Raw genomic sequence first — 11,648 nt, forward strand, 5'->3', positions numbered from 1 at the left:
CTAAAACCCCTTAGTTTTCAAACCCTGCCGCGAAGCAATTTGATTTCGCAATTTCTTGATGCTCTCGCAAAATTGAGAGCGAATTCCAATTGTTTTGTGGAAAGAGAGGGCTTTTCTCTTGTACGCACTCGCACACTCGATTCGAGCAATTCGATTGGTTTAATTGGATCTTCAACTGAGTGATTCACTTCGCGGTAGATCTGGTTTTTTGGGTGGCTGTTTTTTGATTTGATTGGTTGAGTTAATTCGATTGAGTTCAATGGAAGACGGGAATCAGCCGAGCCTCGATCACTTCGCCCCAATTCAATCTCCTGGTTTGTTCTCGGCTTTTCTATTGACTGTGCTCATTTAATTGAGTTTACATGCTCGTGATTGCTAATTTTTTTGGTGTCACGTCACGTCATGCCCTCGACTTTAGGCCCTGCATTCACTCCGAAGTATTTAATCATCAACAATGAGGGGGTTTGGTATTGGAATTTTGGAACCCCTTTTTATTTCAATCTCTCAGATTTAGTTTTTTAGGGTTTACTTTTAGGGTATTGGAGGCATTTATGTATCATATTGTACTGATTTGGATTTTGTTGGAATGGTTTTGGTGGAGGGCTTAGATGAGCTATAACAAAGATGTTCTCTATTTCTGAGTGAAGGGAAATCACGATAAACCATATGAGCTTGTTTTTTTCTAGAAGAATCTCTTTATTCTATAGGAATTGAAAACATGGTTGGTTGGGCATTGGGCATTGGGCAAGGATGTGTTTTACTTTTTAGGAACGAGTTTAGTGCCAATTCAGATGAAAATAACTGTTGTAGGCTCAGTTTATGCGTTTTAATGTTAAAGACTCGTTAACTCGTTTAGCTCATAGTCTCTTGCGGTAGGTGTAGACTCAATGTTATGATTTAAAGTTGATCATAAGAATACTTTTTTGATTGCTTTAGCTCACTAATTTTAGTTTGTTACGTATGTAAGTTCAGTATTGTTCAATATTGATATTGATGGCAAACTTTTTTGGTTTTCTATGACAATTGTTGTTAAATCCAGGTGACCGAGCTGTTGAGATACATAATTTGCCTGAACAGGTATCTTTTCTATAATCTGATCCTTTACTTTACTAGGTTTATTGCTTCTAATCCATATGTTTGTATTAGCATGTCTGATGTTCTCGATATCTGCTTCTCTCTCAACCTTTTACCAGCATACCTCACCCAAGGGTGAAAGGATTGTTTCTACAAATCCTTCTCCAGATACTGCCGTTTCTGGTGCCTCAAGAACCACCAAAGATCAGCCAGCAACTTCAGAACCAAGTGGAACTCTTACTGCAGTGCATCCATTCAGTGCATATACCCCTCAAGAACAGGGTTTATATTTTGGAGGTAGTTATTGAAGAACCTATTGATGGACTCTTTTTTCTATAGCACAATAGTCACATGATTAATTGTATCCATAGACAAATGATCACATTTTTAGTTGCTCATGCATAGAAATTTATGACCTTATATGGAGCTTCCATTTTTCTTTTGGGCTCCGAAGTTACTGACAATGATTGCATATTTGCATGATTAAGATGAAAGCAGGATATTCATTCAAGCTTCTTCTAGGCAGGAAAATTTTTTAAACCCATATAATCTATGTATAGCAATTAATTACAGCAGTGATACAGTCATACTTTCAAGTGTAGCTATTTTACTTTAGGCTTGACAGTCATGCCCACTGCTTTTATTTTTTCTAGCACAGCTTCTACAAGCATATAGGTTGTTGTTATTGTTAGAATTAGCCATCGTGTCCTTTTCGGGTGCTACCAATGAATGTTGATTATGTCCTGTTCGTGCATGTCTATGTTATACCTTCCATCATTTGGAGTTAACTCTGACGTTGCTTTCCTTTTAGGTTATGAAAATGGCAGTGGTAACTGGGATGAACATTCTAACTATGTTAATGCCAACAACTTGCATGTCATACCTCCAGTGAGTATAAATATTTTTGTCATATATGTATTTTTGTATGAAGGGAAGCCATGGACACTAATCTATGTTTTAACCTTGTAAAAGGGAATGTACAATGATAATTCTTCACTCTTCTATCCACCAAGCTATGGCTTCGACTCCCAGATGGCATATGGACAGTTCTCCCCGCTTGCTAGCCCAATGTCTTCAATAATGATTGATGGTCAGCTGTTCTCTCCACACCAAATGCCTGTGACGCCCCCTTACTATCCACCAGCAGTTTCACCTGGCCCACCCCATGTTACTTCGGGACTTCCAGCTTCACAGACTGAATTGATGCCATCAGGAAATGGCAATCAAGAAAATCTTATCGACAATGCATTTTTTGGGCCAGGATCAGGTTACTATCTACCATTTGGTTCTTTTGCTGGTGGAGATATTTCTGGAAATAGTGGTCATGGTCTTTACAATTTCCCTGTCGAGTATGCATCCAATGAACCAGTGCCAAGCCGCTCAAGTTCCTTAGATACTAGCAGGTTCATGTCTCCATTGACTTCTGGAAATGTGTATCCTCAACCTATTGGCATACTTGGATCGTATGAGCAAAATGTTGCGCAGGTTTGTTAAACCCTTTTGACATTATATACACTATGTGCAGAAAAAAGATACATTCTTGCTATAATTCACATTGTGTTAAATCTGCTTGAGCAATGAAAGATCATATCTGCCTAGAAAGTTTAGAAAACTTTGTTAGGTCTGTTAAATTGTTAATAAGATGGATGTTAGGCCACTTTAAGGGAGATAAACAGAGTCATGAACTTGGTATAAGTATATACTTGCATGAAAATATCTCATTGTCTTCCTTCCATATCATGTTTGGCTTTGTCATACACAAGCAGGTGATTAATTAAAAGCTGATAGCTTGATAGGCACTCTGCTTCTATTGTTTTTCCCCCTATACTTTCAGTTCATTTGTTGAGAGCTCATTGTCTCACTTGCAATCCTCACAAATCACAATACTTGAAACCATTTATCGTCTACTGTATACACATCTGTTAAGCTCTGTATGCGGATTCATTTTTCACTACTCTTTCTCTCATGTCTTGTTTCTTGAAAATCTAATGCTAGTATTTCTTGTGCAAAATGTAAACATTGTAGTTACCGTTGATATATAGAAACTTGTCTTTAAAACACTTTGAAGTATCCAGCGTATTAATTCCTCACCCTTTTCTGGATTGCTGATATTGTAATGGCAGGCACCATATCAGGGATTTGGTTTAACCGTGAACTCCTCGGCTAGGCATTTTTCCCATGGTGGTTCTTACCAGAACACTCTTGGGCCTAATTCCAACCGGTCTCGATTTACTGGTGACAGAGGTGGAAGGCGTGATAGGGACAGAGACACTATCAATGTTTCTACAGATACACTTGGTATTTCTGGTGATCGGAACCGAGGACCTAGGGCTACGAAGCCCACAAGCAAGATTTCATCTGAAGAGGGAGCCACTGGCAATAAAGATGTTGAATCTACTTCTATGTTTCATGTCCAGCATTTTAACTCTCCGGATTTCATAACTGATTATGAACGCGCAAAATTCTTTGTCATCAAGTCATTCAGTGAAGACAATATCCATAAAAGTATTAAATACAGTGTTTGGGCCAGCACACCACTTGGAAACAGAAAATTGGATGCTGCGTATAATGAAGCAAAAGAAATGGAAGGCAGTTGTCCAGTTTTCCTCTTTTTCTCTGTAAGATTCCTGTACTTGCTCTCAATAATTATGTCCTAAAAAAACCTATCTCCTTGTCCTTAGTTTCTAAGACTTCTCAATTGATAAAACTTGTATGGGAGATTTGCTGCTTGCAATCTCCTGAAACGGAAACTTGAACAATCAAAGTACTATACACTACAAATTTTAAAATAATTGTATGGCACCATTGATAAATTTAGTTGCTTTACGCTGTGGAACCTAATTTTTTGATGATGGGGACATTTGTTGGTAATTTATAGGCTACCACTAATCTACCATGACAGTCCAGTATCTCATTTAGTGTAGTGAAATATGATTTTTTGGTGTTCAACTTTTGTGATAGTTATGCTATTGACCATTATGTTTCCGCAGTTACATTGATTGCTGTTATTCCATATCAATCACACAGCCAGTAACAATTGCATGCAATTGCATCTCGGTCAATTCTTTTATTGTTCATTGCTATATCCATTTCTGTATGAGCTCTAGTAACAAGTGTGATTACTTGCAGGTGAATGCTAGTGGACAGTTTTGTGGTGTAGCTGAGATGGTTGGACCTGTTGACTTTGAGACTGATGCTGATTACTGGCAGCAGGATCGGTGGAGTGGTCAGTTTCCTGTTAAATGGCATATTATCAAAGATGTACCAAACAGTCGCTTCCGCCACATACTTGTTGAAAATAATGACAACAAGCCAGTTACTCACAGTCGAGACTCACAAGAGGTTTGTACACTTTCAAACTATTTGGATTTCAGTTTTGTATACCATACATGTATATCGCTCTCCTTTTTTTTTGTGAGAGGAGACAAACTCTTCTGTTTGAGTTTCATGTTGCGTATTTACTAACTTAAATTCATCTTGTTTTTAGGTGAAACTGGAACAAGGAATTGAAATGTTAACGATCTTCAAGAACCATGATGCCGAAACCTCTCTTCTTGATGATTTCAACTTCTATGATGAGCGAGAGAAAGCCTTGCTTGATAGGAAGGCAAAACAGCGAGCTACCCCAGCTGGGAATATGAGTGCTGCACTTGCTACTGATACAATAAATCAATTGTCAGATAACTTGGCTGACACCCTCCAGTTAGATGGTGTTAAAAGCCTCTCAAACAAAGATGTGGAGTAGCCCCAATGTTGAGACGCCAGCAGACCGCAACTGCTTGTATTAGTTGACAATTGGCATAGGAAGTTGCTGACTGGGATCATTGAGGTGACCGTTTAATTCGTCCCATGCTTGCCGTCATCACTTGCGCTGCATAATCTCTGCCCCCTTAGTATTGTCTCATTTTCTCTGTGTGAGTACTTGGCTGTTATGTGCTTCTCTCAGGTAAGAAAGGAGGCTGGAATCTGGGATAGCCTTCGTACTTCTTTGTCTTCTCTCTCTGTCGGTCTTGTTCGTTTGTTTCTCTATTCTCTTGTTAAGATTGTAGTTTTAGGCATGGGAAGGATTAGAAGCCTCCCATGTCTAGTACTTGCTGCCTTTGTTTCTCTCTCCTTTCTTTCCTTTACTCTTCTCTTTTAGCTTTTTCTTGGTTCAATTGTGGGGCAATTATTTAAGCTGCTAGGCAATAGCAATCTGTATAAGCCTCAAAATAGAATGCAGCAAGATTGTTACATCAATTGAATGAATAGTTGTCCTTTGTTGAATAACCAAGATTTCAAATGATTGAAATTTATCTGTAATGTTGTATTTATGTCTTCTTCATGAAACTTGTGAGACTACCTCTAAATTGTTTTTATTTTGACCAAAGCTTAAGTGATTATGATACAAAGATAGGTTGTTTATTGAGGAGTGGGAATTGACATATTTTCAATGATGTTTAACTCTGACATTGTTATAGACATCAATATACTTTCCTGCTGCATTGTTCCAGCTATTATCCATCTGCAAAACCTTCTTCACCGTGTCCCTCCATTCATTAGGCTCTGCACCAAAATTAACGGGTTGTCAATTTTGGATACGACATGAAAGCACACACGAAACTAATGTGTCCTTACCGTTTTGACACAATTAGGACACGTGTAACCTGCTATTGGGCCGACGTGATAAAACTAACGCATTAAACTTAGGGAATTAGACTCTGTAGGGCTATTGTGGGTTTCATGTACGTGTCTGCTTGAGTTGTATCATGATCGTATTCGTGTCCAGGATTCTCTTATCGTGTTGTGTTTGCGTTTGGCCTTATTGTCTCGTGTCAGTGCGGTCTTTGACCTCTAAGTGATCTTGGCAAAAAGAAAGCTATCTACTTACTCTCGTGGTAGAATGAAAAAGCACGATCTAGAGTGCAGTTCAACGATCCTTCATCAATCCCTTCGAAAACAAACCTGCAGTGGATGATCAGAAAGAAATAGAAAAGGAAAACACCAAAACAAAAGAGTTAATAATATGATCTGATCCTTACCCGTTCGCAATCTCAGAATGCGACTGATCATCCATGTCGAAAACAGTGTCTGCAAGACCACCAGTCTTTCTGACCAGTGGAACCTGATATTAACGAAACAACGGATTGTGATTAAGCCGTACATGTTCGTATAGCTATGTTGTAGCAAATGCACATACCGCTCCATAGCGCATCCCAATCATCTGAGAAAGTCCGCATGGCTCGTATATGGATGGAACCAACACAATGTCGGCAGCTGCATAGAGCATGTGGGACAGCTCCTCGCTGCATAATCCACACGACAACAAGGCAAGGGGTCACATTGGCCATCTCTATAATGCTAAATAATCCACACGAGAAAGAAGAATCACCTGTACATCTGAAGAATCCGAATGCTAGGACCTTCGTTGTGCTAGAAGATGAAATGAAGTCAGTTGGGTATACTACATTAATTATCGCCTACTGTATGTGCATCGACCAACATAGATGGTGTTCGACAATTTTGTAGGAGAACTTGTTCTGATATTTTGCACATCAGACTTAGATACTTGAATGGAGAAGGAAATTTGCATTACCAATCGAGCAAGACCTTCAAATTCGCTGCCAACTCGAGCATCTGGAGCAGTCCCCAAAATTATCATTTGTCCATTCTGAAACGGATCCAGATTAACATATCTCCAATAACGTCGAATCTCATTTACAACGCAAGAAAGGGAATACATAAATATACACAAATACGAAGGCAAGGCATCCAGAGATAGAGAGACGTACAAGGGCTTCTACATGTCTGATTGCATTAGTGATCAAATGAAGACCTTTCTGAGCAACTAAACGAGTGATGCAGACGACCAGGGGCACCTTAGCAGAGTCCTGTGCTTCGGGAGCCAAACCAAGCCCTCTTTGCACATAAAGCTTGCAGATCTTTTTCCCTTCGATTTGGTTAGCTGCCGAAATCAAGGAAGAAGGCAACAAAATAACCACCAAAAAAAAAAATTGACCGACCTTTCATCAAACTCGGTTAATTTCTGTTTTGCATATAAACATTGTATAATTTATATGCAGGCAGAAGTAAACACCACTGCCTGCTGATGATACAACGTAAACATTGTTCGACTGTGACAAACATGCATACGAGGAAACTAGATAGGAAACTCCAAAAATGCAATTTGATGAATTTCTTAGCTCAAACCTTCTAGATGCCAGACATCTTAATCTAGTAAATAAGAGTAGAAAAGTATAGTAACAATACGGTACACTATGGAAACGTCGAGAATGTTGTGGGTGGATAAGATTATTACCATCAAACTTAGCAGGCAAGAATGCATCTGTGGCAGGGTTCCAAATTGCAGTATCTATCCCGTTCAAAATGCCGAAGTACCTTACAAAAGCATTAAACAGTCCATTTAGTCCATCATTTTCATTATTGAGGTATATTTATATATTTAGCAATGTTTGAAGTTGGATGTGGCTAGATGTAAGACTTCATGGATTATCACTCAATAGTGAAAAGCAACTGATAGGTGTAACTAGATGTGCTCACTTGTCACGATGTCGTATCAGTGTTGCAGCAAGCCATCCCGAGTTAAGTGTTTCCTTGAGATATGTTGGAGAAACTGTACTGGAGATTACAAGAATACTTAGAAGCTCTATCAATTGCTTACCTATTACTAGTAAATACTCCTACCACAGCCAGATTGCTTAATAACAATACAAACTTAGAGTTTCATTAATACGAGGCGGGATGAAGGTAGCAGTGGTCAAATACGCCTATATGCATTCACATGGAAGAAAAATGAGAGCATTTGATGCACAGTTACTTACACTACAGCATTGCTGTAGACAATGCCTCCTTTTAGCAAACTTAATCTCTCGGGGTTGTGCCCAATAGTTCTATCATCCATAGCCTGCCAATTTTCGAATTGATGAGTAAACTCTTATGGTCAGTCAGTGCTAATCGAAAAAAAATGCAATATGATAAATGGTAATTTATCATTTATCATAGAGATGAAGGCCCAAACGAAACAATGAGATCACCTTAAAAGGAAGGCTAATCAAATCACATATATCTATAGCATGCAAGACGTATTGAAGACAAACCTTCTCTTCAGTTGAATATACGGATCCATCAAGACCGCACTTGTTCAATTGCTCTTGCCTTCAAAAGGATCACATCAACAAGTCAAGGTAGAAAAGAAGGATTTTTCGTGTTATGAACAGATAGAGATTAGCTCTACATCAACTCAAATAGTGTACTTAGTCGTAAACACAGAGGTTGCAGAAGATACTACTATCTATTTACTTTACTTATCTTCCAGGATTACAGATATAATACCATTTTTCTACATGAAATAAAAAATTTATTGGTAAGGGGAGCATCTGTTTTGATGTAATAGGCAAAATGCTGATTTGGGGAAAAAGAATGAGAGCACGTGTGAAGGGATTGCTGATAGCCAGTTTTCGGTAAGGTGCAGTTGCAATAAATAGGAAACGATTCGGTATCATACCTGCATTCTCCATAGTGCTCCATATTATGGATCGTCAACACAATTCGTGGTTTCTGCAAGGCAGCAAGAGATATACGGATCATAACCTCACCTAATAAATGACTTTCACCGAGTAACGGTTGTTACAAAGTGTCCTCCACCTGAAGGGACAGATACTGATACATATCCCAGTAGAGCAACGGCAAACCAGCAGTCTGCCACTCATGGACATGAATAATGTCGGGCTGAGTTGCAGAGACCTACAAACAGGTTCGATTTAGCCAACCATATCCAATATCTGGTTTCAAAATCAAAATCTATCCGAGAATCGACCACGAGAAAGCCATAGATAATAAATACACAGACAGTCACAATACCTGCAGCCATTCGAGGCAGGCACGACTAAAGAACAAATATGCTTCCAGTTCATCATATGAGCCTCCATACACGCTTTGTCCCTTGAAGAAGTGGTTAGTCGGTTCGATAAATACCACAGGAATTCCAAAAACTACTCCACGGTAGACATTAGTAGGGATCCAGCTCCCATCATGATACGAGCCATACGTACTGATCAGTGTGAGCTCTTTGACATGCTGTTTGTTGATGCATTCATAGAAAGGTAGAAAGACATCCACGGTATGGCCACGAGTCAAACAAGCACGGGCTAGCCCGGTCACAACATCGCCAAGACCTCCCACCTTAGCTATGGGTGCCATTTCAGCTGTGACATGAATGATATGGATAGGGTCAGAATCCTTCCGGATGTCAACATGGCCGCTGTCGCTGATGTCCCAAGACGGAAACTCTCTCTTCCAGAACGGAACTTTGTCACTCGGAGAAGGCCATGTAAGATGATCATACTGTAAATTTGTTCTCGAACCTTCTGCTTTAACACCATCCAACTGCAGAATCATTTAAACTTGAGCATACTATTTCAACTAGAGACAGTGTGAGGCTAAAGAAGCATAACAACGGGCTCTTGTGTTCGTGCTTTCAAGCCATTTCTCTTCAAATAACACTAAAATTGGATACATATATCAAAGAACTGAGCTATAAATACTAGCTCGGTCCACGAAAATAGTCATGTTTTTCCATTTTGATGCGTTCACCAAAACCAGTCGCTGTCTATTTATTGTAAGTTTCTTTTTCCAATGAGGTGAGCCCCGTTTTCTATTAACTAGTTTTTCTCTTCGAACATACCAATTTTGCATCAAAACGTGTGTCGTCTACTACCAAGACTTTTTTTTTTTAGATAGTTTTTTCCATCACATTGGCATCTAAGATTTTCCTTGTCTCAAATTTCTTCACAGCCAACACTGTTTTAAGTTATAAAAACTTGTTCTTTCATCTTAATAATTTGGAATATGATTCTCAATTTCAAACTATCAGTGACAGCAATCCCAATTGCAGCTCAGTGAAAACACATTATTCAACATACTATCACCTTTCAAATCATTTTTCAGACTAAAATTTTCTCAATCAACTAATTGAGAAAATGGGTCTGAAAATCTTGAATAAAAAACTAACCTTGTTGGCTTCTAATGCCTGAATCCTGAAATTTGTGGGCGGTGAGTTGAAACGACAGCTGACAACATCCAATTCATGCTTCAATGTTGTAGCCCTCTTCTTGAAACTATATCTGTTCGAATTTGGCAACAAAAACAAGGTGGAGAAGCAGCTTCTTGGGGCTGATGTGGGCTGTGAAGAACAACCTCGGATGATCATCGTATCAAGGCAGCTTCTTTGAGGAATTTCTGACAATGTCACTGAACTGTCCGCATAATTTCAAAGAGTTTTCTGTCTCTTTTTCTTCTTTTGTAGTGAGATTTCTTTTTATAGGCGCAAGGACATTCACGGCCCACATCGTATCAAATCTTTCTAATTTATAATGAACTGAAAACAACAAATCTATATGACCAAATTTTGTACAACCAAAAACTAGTTTATTTAAAAAAAAATAGATTTATTTATGTATTTAATTAAATTATATGGATGCATATATAGTACATAAAAAATGTATAATATTGTGGTCATATATTTATAATTTATGTATAATTTTTTAATTTTTTTAGAACTATAAATGTAATTAGGGCATACTTTTATTCAAATTTTAATAAAAATAAGAAAAAAATTCAAATATAAAAATAAAAAATGAGGTTAAAAACTAGTAAGTCTTTTAACTTGTCCACTTACTATATTTATTATTTTAGTATATAATTAATACATCAAATTATTAATATAATCTTATTTTAGTTGTATAAAATTTGATTGTCTATCATCACTCAACTAAAAATACTCATATTTATAAAATTTCTAAACAAGATTGAAGAGTTGTAATTGTCACTTATCACAACAAACAAACATATCAAAGTCGTGACATTATGGGATATGCTTCGTATCTTAACTTATATTCTTATAAATTATAATTATAATTATAATATAATAAAAAACAAAATTCCATTTTTTTACTAATGAAAATATGGAAATGTCGTTGAATAACAGAAAAAAAAAAAAAAAAAAAAAAAAAAAAAAACAAACAAATGGGGTAAAAGGAATAAGAACTAGTACTACCTTTAATCAATTACTTATTCACAAATATTCATAATTTCATCACATCTTTAAGCAAGAAATTATTTATCAAAAAGGCAAGTTATAAAGATGGTTTCACTGCAATGATTCATTTTTCATTGATTTTTGTACTATGTGTGTGTGGGCATATGCTATTGCGCCTCCATATTTCCATCAATTTTCATTCGTCAGTTTTTTGTTTTTTTAAAAAAAAAAAATTTATTTACACTAAATAAGATGCTCATCAAACCAATTCCAGTCATATATACCTCTTTTAATATGTGTGTAGTACAAAGAACATGGGTGTCGAAACGAATAACGAGCAATTGATAATTCCCAACTAACCTGCTACTAGAAGGAAACCGGGCTAGATCGGGTACTCAAAGATTAAGAACACTATACTTTCGAGATGAAATTTTTCAACAGACAACGGTAAAGATTCATTTCAACTTAGATTATGGAGTATTCATTATTATACCACTATTATCATTAGTTTTCTTAGATAAGACTTAGGTAAGACTGA

At 37.4% G+C, this 11,648-nt stretch overlaps 2 protein-coding genes across 3 annotated transcripts; one reads left to right on the plus strand and one right to left on the minus strand.

Moving 5' to 3' along the window:
• On the plus strand, positions 1-5,387 carry LOC125192884 (YTH domain-containing protein ECT3-like). Its single transcript, XM_048090555.1, has 8 exons — positions 1-314; positions 1,040-1,077; positions 1,194-1,371; positions 1,886-1,962; positions 2,047-2,559; positions 3,198-3,692; positions 4,204-4,416; positions 4,562-5,387. Exons 1-8 carry the CDS (start codon positions 260-262, stop codon positions 4,817-4,819), a joined length of 1,827 nt encoding a protein of 608 aa, XP_047946512.1. The 5' UTR covers positions 1-259; the 3' UTR covers positions 4,820-5,387.
• A 26-nt stretch (positions 5,388-5,413) lies between these two features.
• LOC125192883 (glycogen synthase-like) lies at positions 5,414-10,389 on the minus strand. Of its 2 annotated transcripts, none has more exons than XM_048090554.1 (15): positions 10,085-10,386; positions 8,935-9,459; positions 8,719-8,817; positions 8,579-8,631; positions 8,172-8,229; positions 7,896-7,978; positions 7,615-7,692; positions 7,373-7,452; positions 6,846-7,018; positions 6,650-6,724; positions 6,446-6,486; positions 6,254-6,359; positions 6,096-6,178; positions 5,945-6,018; positions 5,414-5,619 (listed from the first exon to the last, which is right to left on the minus strand). In XM_048090554.1, the coding sequence occupies exons 1-15, from the start codon at positions 10,280-10,282 to the stop codon at positions 5,504-5,506; spliced, it is 1,842 nt and encodes a 613-aa protein (XP_047946511.1). In that variant the 5' UTR covers positions 10,283-10,386; the 3' UTR covers positions 5,414-5,503. The 2 variants fall into 2 exon arrangements, 1 of the variants encoding a protein (XP_047946511.1); XR_007171488.1 differs by having other exon boundaries at positions 5,475-5,619; positions 5,945-6,004; positions 10,085-10,389.
• Between the last annotated feature and the right edge of the window lie 1,259 nt (positions 10,390-11,648).

This window comes from Salvia hispanica, chromosome 6 (genome assembly GCF_023119035.1).
Source record: "Salvia hispanica cultivar TCC Black 2014 chromosome 6, UniMelb_Shisp_WGS_1.0, whole genome shotgun sequence".
NCBI lineage: Eukaryota > Viridiplantae > Streptophyta > Magnoliopsida > Lamiales > Lamiaceae > Salvia > Salvia hispanica.

Bases quoted from the DNA above. Each gene is read 5' to 3' on its own strand.
- LOC125192884 (XM_048090555.1), top strand. From the start codon at position 260: ATGGAAGACGGGAATCAGCCGAGCCTCGATCACTTCGCCCCAATTCAA. The intron at 315-1,039 runs GTTTGTTCTCGG...TGTTAAATCCAG, and splicing joins CGCCCCAATTCAATCTCCTG to GTGACCGAGCTGTTGAGATA. The intron at 2,560-3,197 runs GTTTGTTAAACC...TTGTAATGGCAG, and splicing joins ATGAGCAAAATGTTGCGCAG to GCACCATATCAGGGATTTGG.
- LOC125192883 (XM_048090554.1), bottom strand. From the start codon at position 10,282: ATGATCATCCGAGGTTGTTCTTCACAGCCCACATCAGCCCCAAGAAGC. The intron at 8,632-8,718 runs GTGGAGGACACT...GCTGCCTTGCAG, and splicing joins ATCAGTATCTGTCCCTTCAG to AAACCACGAATTGTGTTGAC. The intron at 6,487-6,649 runs GTAATGCAAATT...TTCATCTTCTAG, and splicing joins TTGAAGGTCTTGCTCGATTG to CACAACGAAGGTCCTAGCAT.